The 23,591-nt window shown below is 38.5% G+C and overlaps 1 protein-coding gene across 1 annotated transcript in view; it reads left to right on the forward strand.

Annotated features, from left to right (window-relative positions):
- Positions 1–23,591, forward strand: part of LOC141361706 (protein NLRC3-like) — a 69,771-nt gene that overhangs the window by 23,956 nt on the left and 22,224 nt on the right. Inside the window, exons 5-9 of the mRNA XM_073863395.1 lie at positions 7,462–7,635; positions 9,232–9,405; positions 13,511–13,687; positions 15,848–16,021; positions 17,768–17,941. Of these exons, the coding sequence (XP_073719496.1) occupies positions 7,462–7,635; positions 9,232–9,405; positions 13,511–13,687; positions 15,848–16,021; positions 17,768–17,941 (873 nt within the window). The remainder of the gene's footprint in view (positions 1–7,461; positions 7,636–9,231; positions 9,406–13,510; positions 13,688–15,847; positions 16,022–17,767; positions 17,942–23,591) is intronic.

Genomic DNA, 23,591 nt, shown 5'->3' on the forward strand with positions numbered 1-23,591 from the left:
TGGCGCAATATGGCTGCCGTTGCATCATCCAGGTGGATGCTGCACATTGGTGGTGGTTGAGGAGAAGATTTTATTTACATTTTTTTGTGTTTATTTGAGTTTTTATGCATTATACATCATCTAATCATGACAATCCTCATATCTATCAATTCCTCGTGCAAAGACGAAGAGGAAATGGAGTGGATTGTGTCTGTAGAATGTATTGTACAGATTCTATGTTGATTTAAAGTTTTCCTTTTTCACAGCCGAAAATCAAGCACGGACACAAAAGATGATACAAAAAATCACACATGGGACAATAATTTGCATGGGGAACATCAAAATTCCTTTTCTAGACACCTTAAGGATTACAAAAAACTAGGTTAAAAAAATATACCTTTCGGGTGCAGGTGAACCCCCCCTTCCTACCCTACTAATAAGTGTTTTTGAAAAAAGCCCGAAATGGTGCCAGATAGGGGTGCGCGGAATGACCAAAAATCTATTCCACGGAATGAGTCATTTTATTTCACGGTAACTGTATATTTCATGGTATACATGTTTTTCAGTTTATATTGTTTTTGGATTATAAAAATGTGCAGTTATTTGCCACTCACTATAGCTTTTAACTGCTCACCACAGTTTTAAAATATGGACAATTTAAAGTTAATAATGTTAAAGTGAAAATGCCCAGAGCATAACAACAGATTAAGTCTTGATAGACAGAATCTTGTTTTTAATTGAGTTATTTATTTTATAGACTATTGAAGCTATAGTATGCATTGTATTTTGTATTTATGCAAACATTACATTAATAAGGGCAGTATGTAAAACAGGGGTCGGCAACAGGCGGCCCGCGGCCAAAAGTGGCCCGCCAGCAATATTTTCTGGCCTGCCGAATTAATTTGAAGTCCGTTTTTTTAATCAGACTTTTTTTTTCAATAACAGTTTACAAAATGGCCCTGTGTATCATTCTGGAACGGGTGGCTTTAAATAAAGCGGAGAAGAGGTGAATCCATGTGCAAAAGGTGTTTATTAGTAAAATCCCAATATGGGCCAGCAAACATATCCAGAGGGTAATCCACAAAACGTAATCCAGGGCAGGCGGCAAACAGGCAATAAATCCAAATAAACAGGCACAGGTCAAAAACACAGGCAGATTCAGGTAACAGATAAAACAGATTAAACAGAACACAGGCAGAGATACAGACAGGGGCTGAATCCGAAACCGCATACTGCCATACTATATAGTAGGCAAAAAGCAGTAGGCGAACGAATAGTATGTCCGAAACCTCAGTATACGTAAAAGGGTAGGCGAGAATTAGCGGGATTTTGGACTATTTCTCGCGAGTTTCAGAGGCACAAGTACTTAAGTATTGTCTGAAACCGCCTACTTACTGAAAATGTAGTAGGGGAAACAGTACGTGAACAGAGTAGTACGTCCGAATCCTCAGTATCCATAAAATCAGTAGGCGAGAAATCCCCGGATGCCCTACTGAGTCCGCCCAGATTCTGAAGCGTGCATCGGATGGACACTTCTATCCCAGCTTTCCCATGATGCTACGGGAAAGCAAAGCAATCGACCGGAGACCAACCAATCGGGTGATTTCGATACGTTACAAAGGACTGTTCCTCAGCACCCCGACTTCACGCACAGACCGGCCAGGATTTACCACAAACTGCTCAGTTGATTCATGAAAATAAAGCTGTAGAATTGTCACAGCTGTGTTGAGATGACAGTAAATATGTGATGGTTTGTTAGAAAAATACATTTGAATAAAGTTTTGTTTCATATGGGATTCACTTCAATACGTTTTTATTTATTGTGATGGTTTTATTCATTCATTTTTTATTCAGGTTTCCTGTCGTTTTAAGTAAATACAAGAGATTGCTTCACTAAAATGTATATAATCACATTGCCTGCATTGTCTAGTTTGTATTCAAGCACAGCTGTCATCTGACAATAGATATTAAATTACAATCTGCTTGTTTTACTTATTTTGTCCCCTACAAAATAATGTGTACTATATCTGTAACACTGTTACAGATCAAGTTACTTATGCAATCAGGTGTTAGTGCACCTGTCCCTCATACACACGCATACGTTTTCATATCTGTTAATAGGTTTGTTTGAGTTTATGCATCGCTGTAAGAACCAACAGCTGGATGACATCAAAGTACCGTGAGAGCGATTCCAGAAATCATATGGAGAAGTCTGATTTTGAGCCGCTCTCGCGGTATTGTGATGTCAACCTCCTGTCGGTTCTTGTGGTTCCGCATGAACTCGAACAAGTCTACTACGTCATGTCACATGATAACGTCAACATGGCGAATGCTGTACATACTTAACGCGAACGTACATACTGCCTTAGCGCACGTTAAGTAGGTACCCAATGAAATTCAGTACCTACACAGTAAGTATGCGATTTCGGATTCAGCCAGGATGTGGCGATGTAATAATCAGCCATGAGATAATGTACAGGAAGTGGCTTTATACAAATAGACAGGAAGTGTGAAGAGTGACATAGCAATATGAATATCAAAATAAAGGCCAGAACAGAACAGGATGTCAAAATAAAAGTCCAAAAACACAAAACACAACCAGAACACAGAATAAAACCTTACACATTCCTTCATTCTTTTTTTTTTATCAAAACAAAAATAAAGAAAAACGACTTATTTTTCTATTTTTTATTTCTTGAACTAAAATCAAACGACTCGTTTTCCGAATGTGCGCTCAGATCATAAATAAAAAAATGAATGAAAACGGGTTCGGACAAATTTTAATTGAACACCTTAGCAGACATATACCAATGAAATAAATTTAAACGGATCAGGTACTAACAGATAACATTTTAAAGTGCCTATATTATGACTGCTTTTCCACAAGTTAAATAGGTGTATGAGTTCCATAAAGCAAGTTTCAAAAGTTGTTTGCTCGAAATAACTTGTAGGAAAAGATTGTTACCCATCTCTAGTAGCCTCTGTTTCAGTGCATTTCAGATTGTGCCGTTTTGAGCTAGTCATTACATATTTATGAGCTGCTGCTCCTTTGATCACGCCCCACTACTAACGTCATGTGCGCGTGCTCAGTGGTATCGTGAGCAGTACAGACCATACTGTGTTATTATTTTTATATATTATTATTAACGGTTTATGTTGCCAACAGACAAATCAAGCAGAAAAGTATCACTAATAAGTACACTCCAGGAGAAGAAACTCATCATGACACACAAAGATTCCAGAGTAAATTGTGATGTAGCAGTCTCAACAATACACTTGTTTTCCCTGGACAATGCTAACATATTCCCGTTATAAAACATTTTCAAACGCATTATTTTCGCAAATGACAGAAATTTAGACCCAGTGGGGGATATATACTGCTTGTGGGCCGCGTGCTAATTGCTAGATGCTAGCGGGAGGTCCGGACCGTAAAGTTATAAGAGACTCGGGGGTACGTTGGCCTCGTCAGAAAAGCCGGATCGGTAAGGCCTGGTCTCGGCTAGTTCGTCAAAAAACTTTTAGTTTGGCAAAGCACTATTACTTAGTTCATGTAGAATTGTAAAATAAAGCCGTTAATTTTTTTTTTTTACTTTCGAAACCACGCTGCAAACTATCTAGCCTGCAAAAAATATCTATATAGCCTAACGTGTTACTGTCTACAAACAATAACATATACATTTAAAAGGTATAATTTACGGCATTAGCATCAATGTATGATATCTGTTTTGAGATACAGATGCTCTAGCATCATAAATGTAGTATTTTGTGGCAGAAGATGACAACATGCAAAATATAACGTGACTTCTTACCTTTTGTGTTGATATAGCGATCGCGAATCGAATCCAGTCTGTTTCAGATGTGTGAATAATCCATGAAAGTCCAATAAAATACATTTAATGACCATTTTTGTCAACAAATGCATATAATCCGTGAAATGTAGATAGTCTGTTGTTTACATCAGATTTCGCATGAACGTCTTATCGCCTATCACCGAACTATTTGTGTCGTAACACACTGTATATGAGATCACATTTTAGGTTTAAATAAACATTTGTTAAAACTTTGTTTTTAAAAGTAGGCGGGAGTATAACCCATAATATCCAAATAGCGCTGTTATTTCCGTGGGCCAAACAGTACAGAGGATATCAGCGAAGTGACTGCTCTGTGCTCTCTAGCTACCTGGTGGGTGGAGACCTGCGAGTGGGGTGGTGGGCGGAAAATTCAAACGGAATGTGATGAAACGGCTGGTTACGTCATTTTGGAGCTGAGTTTGAACTTGCGCAATGTGAGACTCAAGGCCGAGGACGTTCAGAAACCTGTATCTCACTCAAAACAGCATGGATGGATTTTTTTCCAAGTTTGTATGCGTGTGGGAGCATCAGAGACACAAAATAACACCCCAAAACCCAGAAAAAGTGAGTTTTTCATAATATGGGCACTTTAATAAGGGTTTAAATAAGGGTTTGAATAGCAACCATGCTTTCCTGTAAGTATCATTCGCTTACAGTCTGACTTTTGACTGATAAATAATATGTATTACCTGATAAAAATATTTGCACTAAATGCTGCACAAAACTCTTCCTCTAGCCCAGAGGTCCCCAACCACCGGGTCGTGGACAAGTTGCCACCAGCTTGCAAGAATGTCCTGAAAAAAAATGCGTATAATAGCTAGTTTAATCCTAACGGGCCGCTCTTTCTCTACCAGCGCATCCGCGATCATAACTGTCATTAGAGTTTGAACATACTTCTAAAACACAATCGATCAAATAATTGCAGAGGTATGACTTCATGAATCATTTGCAAATTTACCTCGTAAATCATGTTAATGCGTCACGCGTACAAAGACGTTAAACTCTGTGACATCGTTGCAAATTATTGAAAAGTAATTGCAGGCTTTTAGAAACCACTACAAAATATAATTAAAAATAAACTCTTTTACTGCAGTAATATTTTAACCAATACACTTTTAACGTAGATTTGAAAGGAAACAGTCCTGTGTCAATCATTATTAAAAATATGGTAAACGGGAGTCTCCGTGCCTCCGCGCATAGCTGCAACTCCTCCTTATCATCTTCTCCTTCACTACTCATTATTTTCTTCTGTTTTGTTACTTGAACTTGGGGCTCGAGCTCGACCTAAGGTTCGACCTGCCTTCAAGAACAGCAAGTGAAGTTCATTTATCGTTAATTATTAAGATTAAATGGGCAGGTAAATTCTTTAAAAAAATGAAAGTAATCCGCCAAAATATGGTTTTACATGTCTATTAAAATAAAGTCATTATTAATTTTCCAAACGCATAGTTCTTTGATCTTCGCCTCCGTTTAAAACATTATAAATTTGGCAAAGTATGATTTTCAGCAATTTGTTTGAACAGCAACTCCGCAACCAACTATATGGTTTCGGTTTATGTTGGTTAGACATTTGAGTGAGAGGCTTTGTCCTATTTAATTTATTATATATTTCATTATTTTTTCTGTGACATTTTTTCTCTGCTGACAATACAATTTTAAAATAATATTTATATTGGTACGAACACAATTTTTGTATAGCATTTATAATTGTTATACTACTTCATCTCTCTCTTTTCGTTAGAGACATTTGCATGTGAATTTCTGGAAACGAGATCTAACGTTAAGTTTTGCGGACCTGTCAGGTCGGGAAATAAAGCGGGTGAACACAGAGTGTATTTTAAGCGGTTTACTGAATAGAACCTTGTCTGAGCTGGACAGTCCAGCGGAGACCTCCTTAAAGCTTAGGTGTGTATGTGTGTGTCCCGGATAAATATTAATAAAAAAGGAATACAGTTCAAAAGTCGGATTGTAAGAGTCTTTCATGAGAGCATAAATGCCTGTAATATGTTACCACTATAGTACTTGATCTGTTTAAAATGATTACTTTGATTTATTATGCCTATATAAAGTGTTAAATAAAAAAATTTGACTAATCCAGTAATTATTTTTTTGATCTGAGCACACAATCAGAAAACCCGTGGTGGTTCATTTTTTCATTTTTGTTTTTAATTTGAAAAAACGATTGAACGAATGATGCACAGACCCATAACCATGTTTTAGCAATTTTTAATGCCGTCTTTCGTCTTTTAAATAGGAAATAAAGACAATGTTTCTTGACAAAAGATCAGATAGCCTATACTAGGCTAATTCAAAATAAGACACGTAAGTGTGCCAACAGCAGTTGGCACACCATCTACTGGCTAAAAAAAATATTGGCCCGCAGCCAAAGTTACTTGCCGACCCCTGATGTAAAATGAACAGGTTTAAATATATGCAAAAACCTACAGACAGGATAAATATCTGTATATGAGAGACGGAGCTTTAGATATAGATATTATGACGGGTGCTATGATGTGATGAAGTCTGTTTTAAGGTCTTGACGCTCTTTACTTTCTATTAGACATTAACATTTGCGTCTCTTACTCGTCTTTCAGATCATAGATGTTTGTGCTATAAGCGAATTAGGCTTCAAACTACATCGCTCCAGCAGCGCACGTGTCACTGATATAAACGCGAGTTTTGTCTTAGCTTGCTTAAAGTTCAGAAAACTTTACAACTATTAGCATTATGTGCGAGAAGAACTCTTTATTTGGCGACGCGTTGGCGCGCGCCTCCAGAAACCTCTGCCTGTGAGAGACCAGCTGCATGAGCACAGAGGGAGGGAGAGTTTCGCTGGAGACCCGCGGTGGATTCACTGGCGCTTATTATAGAAATTACACAAATAACTCGTTCATTTGTTATGAGTGGATTATTTTACATGTAGATAGCAGCTTTGAGCGTTTCTGGAGTTTTCAAAACAACCGCTTGCTAAACGTTATTACTGACCGCCATGTTCGTTGTTTTAATGTCCTTGCACCTCACCTTCCAGTTACAGATCGATCTTTGAGCTAACTATTATTAATGAGATTATTGTAACTTATGCATGATTTATTTTGCTTTAATTTGCTGTTTCTTCTCACTGGGTGGGCCAACCATTTATTTGAGTGGTCAGTGCCACCCTGGCCCATATGTAGCCACTGGGTTGTGGCTAGAAGGGATACAGCAATGGCCAAAATCTTGTTAAATCTTGCACAATGAGTGTTGTTTTTTCCGCCCCAAACCTAACCCTAAACTCAACATTTTACCCCCAAACCTAACCCTAAACCCAAAATATCACAGGATTTAGGCTGCAGCTGTATCCCATCTAGCTAAAACCCAAACACACCCTGCAGTGTATAGATGTGTTAAGTCTATAGTCTCAGCTGTATTTTTAAGATGTTATTCTAGCCATAATTACAACTTTTACCAGTATATAAAAATAAACATTCTTTTACTACTAACATTTAACTTTTGACTAAATCTACCTATAGTACCCATTACAAATTGTTGAATGCTTACACATTTATTTATTTAGCAGATGTTTGTTAAAGTGTTTGTACTAAACTCTAATGCGTGTTAAGAGTTAACAGTGTGTTCTCATTGTTTTCTTCAGGTTGACTGATTGTAATATCACAGCTGAAGGTTGTGTTGCTCTGTCTTCAGCTCTGAGATCAAACCCATCACACCTGAGAGAACTGAATCTGTCTGATAATAATATTGGAGATTCAGGAGTGAAGCTGATCTCTGATGTACTGGAGAATCCTTACTGTAACCTGGAGAAACTGAAGTAAGAACATATGATAGCAACACACATACTGGTTCTTGGTAAAATATGTTAATTTAGTTGGAGCCGATGGTGTAGTGAACAGTGCTCCGACATATGGTGCAGATGCACTTCCGGCGAGCTGAGTTCGAATCCTGGCCAAGGTCCTTTGCCGATACCATGCCCCTCTCCTCCACCCTGTACTTTCCTGTCGTCTCTTGGTTACTTTCTGTCAAAAAAAGGCAAAAATAGCCCAAAAAATAAATAAAAAAGATGTTTATTTAGTTGTTGACAGTGGAGCAGATTTGAATGCTGTCTGCATTTATGATTTTCAAACCACAAGAGATGTTGAGATTGATAATGAGGAGATAAATGTTTCTTTTAGCTCAAACAACATAATTCAATGGCTCATATTTTGTGGCTAAAAAGCACATTACTTATTTGGTGTAATACAATGTATTCGCATGGATTATGGTTCAAAAAACGCATTATTTTCCACATACCACACATTCATGTAGCACCTCAAAGTCCTGCCCACCTGTAAAAGCCAGGTCATTTTGTACAAAGCTCATTGTTCTGAGAAAGTGCGGTGTGAACCGATTGGCCAGCTATCCATTGCGTTGTGATTGGCTGAATAGCCCAATTACGTAAACGGAAATGTGACGCACCTTACCATGTTTTAAAAGATGAGCTCCCAAAGCAATAGTGAAAGCCAGGAGATACTATTGTCTTAACTACCCTATCAACAAGAGCCTGAATCTGACCAAAAAAAACACAGATGGCTAAGCTGTTTGATCAACTTTACTATCACGATGTGAGCAGAACGTAACAGATTGGTAAGGTAAGGATATTAAAACATAAAACCATGTCTACATGTGTGATCGTAGAAACGACAAACAAGCGCTACTCTACACTGTTTAAAACTCGCGGTTAAATCATCAGTAGGAAATTCATTAAAGGAACAGTATGTAAGAAATGTATATCAATTAATCATAACATGGCCTTGATATGTCACTAGACATTAAAAAATCATTTTCATTTCAAATACTTATATCACTGACAACAGTGGTCTGGCCAGGATATTGTCATTTAAAAAGTGGAGTTGCAGCCCTCAACTGATGTTTATGTTGTCATTTTGTGTATTGGCCACCAGTTGTGTGATTGCAGTACCGGTTTTAGCCACAAGTTTTGTGATTGCAATACCAGTTTTGGCCACAATCCTACATACTGTTCCTTTAAATATGAAAACATCGGTTACTTTCAGGATGTCAATCAGCAGAACCGTTGGAATTGCTTCACCTTTTAGACAAAGCCGTTGTGTACATCCAGGCTTTTGCAACTCCCCTGTGTTTAGAAAGTACTCCTTTCGTAAAATTGTGTGCAGCACACAATCAAACATGTGGGCTGTACTGAGGCTTTACTTTTAAAAAGGTCTCTTTGGATTTGAAACTTTAATTTTTACAGATCTTTCATGTGCACAGACATCTTTTAACACTTTAAAAACAAAGGAAAACATGAAATCGGGACATATGACTCCTTTAAAGTTCATTGTAACATGTTTATTTAGTAATGACATTACCGCTGAAATGAGATTGAAGTTTGTGTCATTGTTCTCTACAGATTGAGTGATTGTAACTTCACAGTTGAAGGTTGTGTTGCTCTGACTTCTGCTCTGAGATCAAACCCATCACACATGAAAGAACTGAATCTGTCTTATAATAATCTTGGAGATTCAGGAGTGAAGCTGATCTCTGATGTATTGAAGAATCCTCAATGTAAACTGGAAATACTGGAGTAAGTATATAATAATATGCATATTTAACACAAAATGAAAAATATAAGTAAATAAATATAATGACTGTTTATTGTGGTTTGTACTTGTCAAATAACTGCTAATGTGTTGAATGAGAAAGGTGATGCTGTCAGGAGGAAGTGCCACATTCATGCGATAAGCTTGATGTGTCACCATAGAAATTCAAACATATGTCAATTCAAAAATGCAAAAAACTCACTCCTGGGGAACAGTTGGGATATTTTAAACATACACAGGTACAAACACTCAACTGATTTTTCCACTATACCGATACTGGTATGCTTATATATGATTTATCAGGCCACTTCTTCATTTCGTCGCCCCACAGGGTTGTACATGGCGGGTGTAGTTAATATTTACTATAACTGTTTTTAATCATGTTTTATGCGTGCTCCCACACTCTAACAAAGGATGTTAATTTTTTGTTTTTGCTTTTAACACATTATGTGTAATTTTAACACGTGTCATTTTGTGTTGAAATAAAACACAAGTCGTGTTAAAAGTAACAAAAAATCTGTTGTTTCAATCAGGGGCGTCAGTTTGTGTTGAAAAGTGGTGGGGACAAAAGATCAGATGAAAAAACATTACAGCAGGACGGGAAAAATATTGAATAACGAAAAATGGGCATAGCGTAGGCCAGGCAATAACACAAAAATACTCAACATAAATTCCTCAACAATGTCGACTGCACATGTAACAGTCCCTGCAACCCCAGCTCAACCGAACAGTGCCAAAGCACCATACTGTAGAAAACAGCAGCACGTTAAAGGTATAGCGGAAGATTTTCTTTTTCCGGATGGATCAACAAGACTATTGGTCATCCTAGTTGTCAATCATTCTGATGATATGTTTACGGAGGATATGTTACGTTGGGCTTCCCACTGATGCCTCATTCGCAAAGTTTCTACTTGACAGGTAAAGTTTGGCATGCCTTTTGGAGAAATCCATTTAAAATCACTGCTAGTACAAGTTGATGTATAAGCAATGATTAGCGATGCTAGCCTTGGCACAAGTCACAAACCGCGTAGACATAGTAAACATCTCAATGAGCCATGCCGGCAGCAACTTGTACACAGAGTGATGAGAAGAACTACGCTCGTGCACATGTTAATAGGGTTTTGCGCATGTGCATTTTTTTTAAAAAGTGGAGGGGCCGTTCTTCTAAAAAATTTGGGAAAATCTTCCGCTGTACCTTTAAGTCAATGATTACAATGAAATTCATTACATATGTAAAAGAAAACACACCGTATAAGCATAGAGTACAACGCAACATATGTGACCCTGGACCACAAAACCAGTCGTAAGTCACACAGGTATCGCTTGATTATTCAGAACATTTTAACCAGATGCTTTTAAAAAGTGGTGGGGACAAAATCAACCATTTCAAAACGTGTTGAGACATGTCCCCAGCGTTCCCAGTGTAAATGACACCTATGGTTTCAATAATAACACACAGATGTGTATATTCTGAATTAACACTAGTGTGTTGTTTTTAAAACATCGGTTCTAAGAGTGCACAACATTATTTTCTGCCAGCTATTAAAACTACAGTCTCGCACAGAAAAAGGAAATACGTCACATCGCTTACTTCCGCCTTCGGAAATAAGGTGGATAGGTCTATGTTTTTTTTAAGTGGATTAATATTTAGCTGGGACATCGCCCCACTTGCCCATACAGACATACAGTCTTGTTCAAAATAATAGCAGTACAATGTGACTAACCAGAATAATCAAGGTTTTTAGTATATTTTTTATTGCTACGTGGCAAACAAGTTACCAGTAGGTTCAGTAGATTCTCAGAAAACAAACATTCCAGCATTCATGATATGCACGCTCTTAAGGCTGTGCAATTGGGCAATTAGTTGAAAGGGGTGTGTTCAAAAAAATAGCAGTGTCTACCTTTGACTGTACAAACTCAAAACTATTTTGTACAAACATTTTTTTTTCTGGGATCTAGCAATCCTGTGAATCACTAAACTAATATTTAGTTGTATGACCACAGTTTTTTTAAAACTGCTTGACATCTGTGTGGCATGGAGTCAACCAACTTGTGGCACCTCTCAGCTGTTATTCCACTCCATGATTCTTTAACAACATTCCACAATTCATTCACATTTCTTGGTTTTGCTTCAGAAACAGCATTGTTGATATCACCCCACAAGTTCTCAATTGGATTAAGGTCTGGAGATTGGGCTGGCCACTCCATAACATTAATTTTGTTGGTTTGGAACCAAGACTTTGCCCGTTTACTAGTGTGTTTTGGGTCATTGTCTTGTTGAAACAACCATTTCTAGGGCATGTCCTCTTCAGAATAGGGCAACATGACCTCTTCTAGTATTTTAACATATGCAAACTGATCCATGATCCCTGGTATGCGATAAATAGGCCCAACACCATAGTAGGAGAAACATGCCCATATCATGATGCTTGCACCTCCATGCTTCCCTGTCTTCACTGTGTACTGTGGCTTGAATTCAGAGTTTGGGGGTCGTCTCACAAACTGCCTGTGGCCCTTGGACCCAAAAAGAACAATTTTACTCTCATCAGTCCACAAAATGTTCCTCCATTTCTCTTTAGGCCAGTTGATGTGTTCTTTGGCAAATTGTAACCTCTTCTGCACATGCCTTTTTTAACAGAGAGACTTTGCGGGGGATTCTTGAAAATAGATTAGCTTCACACAGACGTCTTCTAACTGTCACAGTACTTACAGGTAACTCCAGACTGTCTTTGATCATCCTGGAGGTGATCATTGGCTGAGCCTTTGCCATTCTGGTTATTCTTCTATCCGGTTTGATGGTTGTCTTCCGTTTTCTTCCACGTCTCTCTGGTTTTGCTCTCCATTTTAAGGCATTGGAGATCATTTTAGCTGAACAGCCTATCATTTTTTGCACCTCTTTATAGGTTTTCCCCTCTCCAATCAACTTTTTAATCAAAGTACGCTGTTCTTGTGAACAATGTCTTGAACGACCCATTTACTTCAGCTTTCAAATGCATGTTCAACAAGTGTTGGCTTCATCCTTAAATAGGGGCCACCTGATTCACACCTGTTTCTTCACAAAATTGATGACCTCAGTGATTGAATGCCACACTGCTATTTTTTTGAACACACCCCTTTCAACTAATTCAACTAATTGCCCAATTGCACAGCCTTAAGAGCATGCATATCATGAATGCTGGGTCTCATTTGTTTTCTGAGAATCTACTGAACCTACTGGTAACTTGTTTGCCACGTACCAATAAAAAAATATACTAAAAACCTTGATTATTCTGGTTAGTCACATTGTACTGCTATTATTTTGAACAATACTGTACATACAGTAGCTGGTTCTTAGTAAAACATGTTTATTTATTTAGTTGTTGAGCGGAGCAGATTTGACTTCTGTCTGCAGTGTGCATTTATTGCATTTATTTTTAAAGCACTCACATGAAAGAACCATGACAAAAATGTTGTCTTAGGGCTCAGTCACACCAAAAGCGCTTTAAACGCTTGCAAACGCAAGGCGCGACGCACTGCCTTTTTTAAAAAAGAGCAGTGCAGCGCGGCTTTTCATATCGCTAAGCAACCACCGAGTCAACTGTCTTGTCAATCAAATATTGAAGCGTGAGCGCTCTTTTGCTGTTAACTGTCATATTAGCAGAAACTTTAAAAAGAGGGCGCTTGCTCTGACCTTGTTTGAGGATAAGAGGAGCACAAACACGCAGGAGAGAGTGAGCGAGTGGAGTCCGGTTCTTCAAAGCAACTGTAAACTTCCCTCGCCACAACGTAAGGCCCGCCTCTCCCCTCATTCGATTGGACAATGGAAGACGCGAATGACGTCAGGCGCTCCTCCGCTCTCAGCGCTCCTTCAAAAACGCGTGCGCGGCAGGCGGCAGAAAACCGCAAGGCGCTCGGCGCGCATAAACAGCGCGCAAACGCGCCCTGCCCATAGAATATCATTCAAAAAAGGCGCCTGCAACTGCCATAAACGCTTTTGGTGTGACTGAGCCCTTAGTATATAATGTTGAGATTAAAATTTCCTTCAGCTCACACAACATGATTAAAGTTCTGTTGATCTAAGAGTGAAGTGTGTGTCATTGTTTTCTTTAGGTTGGAGCGGTGTAATATCACAGATGAAGGTTGTTTTGCTTTGACTTCAGCTCTGAGATCAAACCCATCACACCTGAGACTTCTAAATATGACTAACAATAATAATCTTGGAGATTCAGGAGTGAAGCTGATCTCTGATGTACTGAAGAATTCTGACTGTAAACTGAATATACTGGAGTAAGGTCATCTCTACTATAATGACTTGAAAAGAAAAATGAATATAATATTGATAATATGTCTTTGGCATAAACCCTCCTGATAAGTTCAAAAACTTTAATGGGCTGCTGTCACTTTAAGATGTTCACTGTCTGTTTTTAATATTGATGTAAAGTTCATCTTAGTTTTAAAATTGTCTTCATGGTTCAGCCCTCACATAACATAACTAAGATCAAACATCAACAGTGAAGGACAGAGAAAGACAGTGAAGAGATCTGAGTGATGGAGTTTATAACACAAATTATTATTTTAGTACTTAAGTCTAAGGTGTCAAAATACAACTGCTGGGCATAGATTAATCTAGATTAATCTCATACCAAATAAAAGTATTTTTTTTGCATAATATATGACTTTGTGCTGTGTGTAATTATTATGTATACACACACACACACACACACACACACACATTCTGTTTTTTTTTCGTGGGGGACATTCCATAGACCTAATGCATTATATTAGCCTGGGTGCCAGCCGATCTTAGCCCCGCCCACAAGAATTTGAAAACGGGAAGATCGGTCTGGGGTTTCTGCGTTGAGGAGCTACTATGCTAAGACAAATGCTGGTCGGACCAATCAAATTGTCAGGGCGGGCTTTATACGATGATGGACAGATAATCAACAGTAACGTAATGAACCACGTCACCAAAGAGCGCGTGTGTTGAATGGCTGCCGCTGTAGAGTTCAGATGTGTGGATTCTGACATTGAGTCTGTTCTAAAAGATATCGACAGAGCATTGATTTTTAAAAGAGGAACAGAGAAACGCGAGCAGGGCATTTGTTGATGTTTTTGCCGTCCTTCCTATTCGGCAAAAGTTGGTTGCAACTAAATGGCTTACGTTATCACGGCAATGCAACTCAGCGTGCACGACGAGATGGATATAATTAGCGGTCGTTGCCAGCTTCTTTTCGGAGCCCGGAATCGTGGTTGCTGAATAAGTGGAGGGACATGCTAGGCTCCAATATTTTCAAGCCAATGTAATGGGTATCGTCGTGGATGAAGTTCACCTATCGTACAAATGGTAAGAGATAGTCTTACTCTATGACTTAGTAAATACTTCATGTTTTGATATAAACGAAATGTTGTAAACATAATAGGTGTTGATGTACATTCGCTAACTCAGTATAATCACAATGTTAGTGTCATTGTAGCGAAATAACTAGCAGTTCGGTCAGGCTGCAAAGACGTAATTTCAACATACGTCACACACTCCGTTGCTCTGATTTGTCGTAGGTCTATCCAATTGAGTGCAGAGGCATTTTTCGTACATTTTGTTCCCTTCCCCTAACCCAAACTCTAACCCCAACCATCACATGAACCTTTATCCTACTTCACATTTTCAAGAAACATCATTCTGTTTGTTTATAAGCTTGTTTCCTCATGGGGACCTCATAATGTCCCAACAAGGTCACAAAAATACTGGTACTCCTATCTTTGTGGGGAGAATTGGTCCCCACAATGTGATAATTTCCAGGTACACACACGCACACATTCATGTATATAGTTAAAAACATTTACATGTGTGTATGTATATATTTCATTATTTTTCTATATATTTTATATTATATACCGTCACTGTCCTTCCGAAACCTTGTATCTCCATAATTTGTGAATTTCATTTTTTGGTCATAACTCATTCACTCTTTATGTTTGTCAGTGGGTTTTGCAAATATTTCATCAATAAAAAGTAAATGTGCTTGTCAATTTAGATAACACAGTGTGTAATAATTAAAAATTACAGTGTGTATATATATGTATGTGTGTGTTTAAATATACATAATATTTACACACAGCACAAACTCATATATTATGCAAAAAATTACTTTTATTTTGTATGAGATTAATCTAGATTAATCTATGCCCAGCACTACAAAATACATGAATGAGTTTCTCACTGTCAGTAGATTAGAATAACACACATCAACATTTAGATGTTTATGAAGTGATCATGCGCTGTTTAACAAATATGGGTTTGAAAACTGAGAATGACAAGTTTAATAATACACAAACATACACAAAATGAACATTGTAAGTGAACACGAATAATAATAAATAATCTATGTCGTTCAGATGTGTGTGTTGTGAACTGAGAAAGTGAAGTGTGTGTGTCATTGTTCTCTTCAGGTTGAGTGATTGTAATATCACAGCTGAAGGTTGTGCTGCTCTGACTTCAGATCTGAGATCAAACCCATCACACCTGACACATCTGAATCTGACTAAGAATCAACTGAGAGATTCAGGAGTGAAGCTGATCTCTGCTGTATTGGAAAATCCTGACTGTAAACTGGAGATACTGGAGTAAGAGCATCTCTTTGATAGCATAGCTGCCAACTCTCACGCATTCACCGTGAGACTCACACAATTGACCCCATTCTCATGCCACACATCCATTTTCTCACGCAGGCTCGTGCCCACCATTGAGATTCCCATTGAGTTTAACAAAAGACATGAAATAATTTTATAAAAATACCTAACTGTAAATACTGTAAAACGCGTATCTCTATCTGGTGTGCCTAAAACAGCATAAAGCGCTCGTCAAAGTCAAAATGATGCGAAGGCGAATCAAATCAAAGAAGGTGGAGTTATTGTCTACAAATGCTGAAGCGCCAGCTACAAACTACAGAGAGCGAGTGTGCGGCTGCGCGATGTAAGTAGCTAAAGCAGTGCTCACAGTATTGACACTTTTATATTTTAGCGTACCTTCACTGTCTTTTGCGTGCCACCACTTCTCATGTTGCTGGTACTTTGCTGCAAAGAGTCAAAGAGCATTTCACTTTATGTGGCGCTGCGCAGGAAGTTCGGCAGCGAGGACATCAGAGTACCGCGAGAGCAAGTCGAAATGTTACAAAAGGGTCCGCCTGATGTCATACGCCGATCAGTCTGCTCCGCACCAGTTGAACACACAAAGCGTCAAGGTCTGGATGAAAAGCAGAGACTTGCCCGGATTCCACGCACGCAGATACCCTCAGAAAACAGCAATTTTAATCAACACCATCACTCGCGTGTGCATGTTTGCAAGCAGTACAAGCCTGCGTGATGTTTGTGGTGACAGGTTTTAATAAAAGAGAAAAAAGTCAATTTATATTTGACATCTATAAACAATAATATACACAAAATATAATTATATGGTCTTGACATACACATTATCTCTTGCTTTAGTTTAATATAAACTACTCATTTGGTTTATTTGATTGTGACAGTCCCTCTATCACCAATCACAAATCATCACGTTAAGCTTCTCTTTCTCAGTAGATAAACTGAATCAAAGCTGCTGTTATCTGCAGTTATACATTTTACAGAGACCAGTAGCCTATTCATTAGATTTTAACTGAACTTTTTTGGTACTTTTATCAGAAGGAAAGCATACGTGTATAAAATAATAATAAAGACTCTAATCTCATGCATTTAAACTCAGTAAAAGCTTTTATTTCAATTTAATTTCTAAAATATGATTCGATTTGTATTGAACCATTTTAACACAGTCTTTTCCAACTATTTAACACAGAAATAGCTAAAATCCACACTATTATCAATTGGCAAATGGTTAGGACTTATATAAAAAATTATTACCACAACCCCCCCCCCCCCAAAAAAAAAAAAAATCTCACTCCAAGCTGAACTCAGAAGTTGGCAGCTCTGTGATAGTAACACATGTACTGTGATTCAGTAAAACATTTGTATTTAAAACAAACACACCAGAATTGGTAGGATATATAAAGTCAAAGAGTGATATGATCAGACTATAAACCCTTCTTTGCTGTTATTGTGTATTAAGATGTTTTCTCCTTTAGGTTTTATTTTTGACACTGACACACATCTTCCTCACACCAGAAAACAATTAATATGACTGATAAGTTATAACAGGAGTATTAATATCTATTGTTTAATTAACAATCTTTTAGTCCTGTGTGATGTATTTTTGACATTTTAACGCTGTTTTTAATCAATTTACTGATACCTTTGTAATTTTGCATCAAATTGTGTTTATATTGTCTTTTGTATTGTGAACTAAGATACTGAAGTGTTTGTCATTGTTCTCTACAGGTTGAGATTGTGTAATATCACAGATGAAGGTTGTGTTGCTCTGTCTTCAGCTCTGAGCTCAAACCCATCACACCTGAGACATCTGAATCTTTCTAATAATAATCTTGGAAATGGAGGAATGGAGCTGATCTTTGATGTACTGGTGAAATGTCTATTTAATCTGGAGATACTGAGGTAATATTATCTTTTTTTGATAGTCACACATGTACTGTGATTTCATAAAACATTTGGGTAACCATACCTGTCAAGCATCCCGTTTTGTCCGGGAAAGTCCCATATTTTACCCTTCTTTCCTGCCGTCCTCCCAAATGAGTATTTTCCCGTAAATCTTCCATATTGTAAAAAAATAATACCTCGGGCATAGAAAAAAATACATTCCCAATCTGAGCTCTGTCACTAGCCTCACGATAACTGCCACCTAAAGGTTAGTGTGTGAGGTCGGATGATGAGTGACAATGGAAAAAAACAGAAGGATGGACGCTACAACAGAAACAGAAGGCACTCCTGACAAAAAACAAAACCCTCATTTAAATAACGAGATCAATGGGACAGCAAATTTACTTTTCTGAAAAGAAGCAAGGTGGTGGACAGTCATGTGTTTTGTACGTTTTGTAACTGTGACTTTAGCATCTCACACAGGGGAAGGAATAGGATGACGTTAGACAACAGAACGGTTTGCGCTCCACTCTCATTAAAATTAACCACTCTGGCCCATCCCACAAATACACTCCCTCCAAAACAGTCTAGAAGAATGCGTAATCTGCAACAAATTTGTACAATAACTCACTAAAACAGTAAGGAAAAGAAAAACTGTAAAAGAAATGAAAATAATGTGTGGAATAAAATGTAAATGTAAAGACAAGCAATGTTAAATGAAAATAAAATATGCAAATAAGCCTTTAAAATGCACCATGAACCAACATGAACAACTGTTTTGACATTAAGTAACATGGACAAGAATTAATTCTATAATAATGTTAAAAAACTATATTGTTCAGAATTTGTTCATGTTAAAGCATTTACAAATGTTTACTAATACAACCTTACTGTGAAGTGTAACCAACATTTCTGTCAAACAACAAACACACACCAGAATTAGTAGAATATACACTCAGCTAAAGGATCATTAGGAACACCATACTAATACTGTTTTTGACCCCCTTTCGCCTTCAGAACTGCTTTAATTCTACGTGGCATTGATTCAACAAGGTGCTGAAAGCATTCTTTAGAAATGTTGGCCCATATTGATAGAATAGCATCTTGCAGTTGATGGAGATTTGTGGGATGCACATCCAGGTCACGAAGCTCCCGTTCCACCACATCTTAAAGAAGCTCTATTGGGTTGAGATCTGGTGACTGTGGGGGCCATTTTAGTACAGTGAACTCATTGTCATGTTCAAGAAACCAATTTGAAATTATTTGAGCTTTGTGACATGGTGCATTATCCTGCTGGAAGTAGCCATCAGAGGATGAGTACATGGTGGTCATAAAGGGATGGACATGGTCAGAAACAATGCTCAGGTAGGCCGTGGCATTTAAACGATGTCCAGTTGGCACTAAGGGGGCCTAAAGTGTGCCAAGAAAACATCCCCCACACCATTATCGTTTCGGATGTCAGCGCCAACGCTCCCGGTGTCCAAATGTCACATTCACCCAAATTCTAATACAAACTACAAACCCCATCATGCCTCTCTCTCTGTTGATTACTCGCCACCTGTTGCTCATTTACATGTTGGCTCATATGCCTATATACCTGGGGCTCATGCTCACACTCATTGTGAAGTCTTGTTTGTCCTGTGCTGCACTACTTAGGGTTATTTCCCTGTGTACCCATGTTTTGTTTATTATTATTGGACTGTCTTTTGGATTATTGATGTTTTGCTGCCTGCCGCGACCCTGGACTGTTTATTCGTTTATGATTGTTGTAGGTGCAGAAAACCTGGGTCTTTTATTTTGTATTTTGCACGGATGTTTCCAGGTGGTTTGGTCACATGACTATCATGGGTATTTACCTGGTGGCATTTCCTGTTTTGTGGAGCAAGTGTTTAGGTGTGTGTGTAGAGAGGGGGTGAGTAGCGAGGAGTGTTCACTTTCTGTTGACCGTTTTCGTTTAAGTTTACGTTTACTTTCATGTTCATGCAGTAGGATGCATTTTTACCAGCCAATGTTCCTACATGAATGTTATGTCTTAATAAACGTCCTTGGATTTTAAATGCAACGAAACGCGTCACGGATCTTTCCTGCTGCTTAGCCTCTCAGCGGCTATAGGCTGCCGCTACAATTGTTCTCTGCCTGCCCCGATATTGGACTGTGTTTACACTACTGTCTAATCACGGCCTTGCCTAGCCTCTGTTCAGCCTGCTGTGCGACTCTTATAATAAAGATTTGCAAATGGATCCAAACCTGTCTGACCTGTTACAATTACACCACCACCACCAGCCTGCACCGTGGTAATGAGGCATGATGGATCCATGTTCTTATTCTGTTTACGACAAATTCTGACTCTACCCTCTGAATGTCTCAACAGAAATCGAGACTCATCAGACCAGGCAACATTTTTCCAGTGTTCAACTGTCCAATTTTGGTGAGCTTGTGCAAATTGTAGCCTCTTTTTCCTATTTATAGTGGAGATGAGTGGTACCTGGTGGGGTCTTCTGCTGTTGTAGCCCATCTGCCTCAAGGTTGTGCGTGTTATGGTTTCACAAATGCTTTGATGCATACCCCGGTTGTAACGAGTGGTTATTTCAGCCAAAGTTGCTCTTCTATCAGATTACATTAGTCGGCCAATTCTCCTCTGACCTTTAACCAGTGTTGGGAACGTTACTTAGTTATAGTTACTAATTGCTTCTCACAAATAGTAACTGAGATAGTAACTGCGTTACATTATTACAAAAGTAATTAATTACCAGGAAAAGTCATTACTGCGTTACTTAAAAAAATCTAATATTTCAAATAACTTGAAAATGCCCCTTACAAATTAAATATGTTAAATGACTAAAATGGATACTAAAGAGACATCACTAATTTTGTGGCAGCATGTGACGATTTAAGGTGCTTTATAAGATCATAATTACTTGCCACAGACGTGGAGACACTTTTTCTTCATGGGTGTTGCAGCAACCAATTTGCTGTGGACTCAGTGGAGTTAAACTTGAGCTTTACGCACACAAAATCAGTCTTGTATAAACACGTTGATAATTTATTGAAAGATGAAACATTACATACTTGATGAAATGAGGAGCCAACCACAGGTGCTATAGCGTGTGTGAGTGTGGTAACAACTGTTTGCGTTCCCTTCACCGAGTCTACCTCATTTGATTGGTGACAGCCCAAAATACATGCACAATTCATAATAATGGCTCCTACACACCGGCCCCATAATTGTTGGTGTGTAACTACAATTATCTCTTAAATTAATCAAAGGAGCCAAACAAGATGTGTCTGTGCAATTTACTTTGAAATTAGTCCTTTTTATCCTCCAATAACAGACAAATTTTAGAAACAGGCCTGTCCAATAATCCTGTTTTTGTCTTCAGTCGTACAGAACGAACCAGTCCTCGATGGTCAAAATGTGTTTGAATGATCCTGCCTAACGACCAGGAACCACGTGGAGCACTTGGATCCATTATGATGATTACATCACCAACAGCAAAGTTTCTCTGTGGTTTCATCCATTTTTGTTGTTCTTGAAGCAGTGGAAGATACTCTCTTATCCATCTTTTCCAAAAAATATCAGACAAATATTGGACTTGTCGCCATCTACGTCTGATATACAAATCACTTTTCTCAAAAAGTCCTGGTGGAAGAAGTGGTTTTGATCTTAGCTGCAGAATATGATTAGGCGTGAGAGCTTCTAAGTCGTTTGGATCATCAGAGAGCTTTGTAATGGGGCGATCATTAAGGATAGCTTCAGCTTCACAAAGAATTGTATGAAAGCTCTCATCATCCAAGGACTGTTGTCGAAGAGTGGAATACAACACTTTCTTTACAAGGCGAATTAGCCTCTACCACACTCCTCCATGATGTGATGCAGCAGGGGAATTAAAGGTCCATTTTATTTCTTTTTGAAAGGAAAGTACGCTGAATTTTGTCATGATCCAAAGTTCTCAAAGCATTCCTAAGTTCTCTTTCTGCTCCAACAAAATTCGTACCGTTATCAGATCTTAAATGTAGTACTTGTCCACGACGGCACATGAAACGGCGAATACAATTAATGCAGGAATCTGTATCCAGAGAATAGGCTACTTCAAGATGTATTGCTCGACTGGTCCTACATGTAAATAAAACTCCATACCTTTTTACAATACTACGACCTCTTTTCACATCAACAGGTCCAAAGTAGTCTACACCAGTATTAGAAAAAGGAGGCAAGTCCGGTATGATCCTTTCCCTTGGCAGATCAGACATCTTTTGTTCCCCAATTCTTCCTTGAAAACATTGGCATGTGACACATTCAGATATTACTTGTTTGCAGGGCTGAGAAGATCAAAGCAGTATGACGGCTGGAAGTCTGCAAGGGCGAGACAGCAGATAACACAGACTAGTATTTGTGAACAAAAACTGAGAGCAAACAAGACAGGACAAGATGGCGAAATGCATCAGAAGCACCTCTAGTACATTCAATGACGGATACAACGAGTCTCAAGTTATCTGTTCTACTGCTGCACACTGCTGAGTTGACTCTTGTTTACTGGATTACTACTGCTGTCAACAGAACATTGTCATTGCTCATCTCCAGCGAGCTGTTCAGTTTGTTGCGCTGTCCAGCGCTTTCTCTGCTGACCACCATTAACTTTGTTCTCCCCTCTCTATCACAGCTCAGGACTGTTGCTGTTGGCGAGCTGTCCCTTTTGGGTTGTGCCGTGGTTCAGTTTGCTAAGTAATTCCACGGAGGCTTAATTTCTCCCCTTCTCTGTGGCTCCCATGACGCGGCGCTCACGGGAGCGGTCTACGTACCCTGCCCCGTATCGGGGCCCCCCAGTCTTCACCCTGAGCCTTTATTGCCAGGGAATTATCTTCGTGCTCTATTTTGTCTCCTCAGGCATTGTTGCTTTACAAAGTCTTCCGCCCACTCTCAGTAAACCATCCATAAATACTGGATCAAGCTTGTAGATGTTACTATTCCTTCGAACTACTGAAGTCCCACTTTGCAAGGAAGAAATTTCCTGTTGACAAAATCCAATAATTGCCGTTTCTGCTTGAGAAAGATCTTCTGGTGTTAAACTCTGACCACAAAGACCAGTTCGTCCATTTTCTCTTTAACTTTGTCTTGGTTTACAGCAGAATCTTTTGTTCCAAAGGTAAATGAGGACTGAATCATTTTTTGTGTTGTGTGAGCTTCAAAATAATTTCTTTGTACTTTAGAATCCATGCCACTGCACTCTTCCAATCAGAAAAGTAGTTTGAAGCAGTATACACTTCTTTGTGCCACACATTTTCAACCTTTGCATAAGCCCTTCTGTACAAAAGGTGGCAGTACTCCCTGGATCCAAGAAAGCATATGTTGTTATTGTAAAGTCTCCAAGCTTAGACTTAACCTGAACTGGTACAATGGACAATGAACAATCTTGTTCTCCGGCCCCAGTATGAGCATAAGTTTGTAAACTAACAAGAGCATTACTCACTTGTTTCTCCTCAGAGTATTTATCCTTAGATGAGATGTGTAGTATAGTAGGATGTCTCTGACTACATAGACTACAAGTCTGACGACTTGTGCAATCCTTGCTAACATGTCCAGATTTCAGACAAGCAAAGCAAATTCCATGATTTCTCAAAAAGTCAATCCTTTGTCTGTGAGTCATTTTTTGAATCTGAGAACATTTTT

Source organism: Misgurnus anguillicaudatus, chromosome 24 (genome assembly GCF_027580225.2).
Source record: "Misgurnus anguillicaudatus chromosome 24, ASM2758022v2, whole genome shotgun sequence".
In the NCBI taxonomy this organism is placed as follows: domain Eukaryota; kingdom Metazoa; phylum Chordata; class Actinopteri; order Cypriniformes; family Cobitidae; genus Misgurnus; species Misgurnus anguillicaudatus.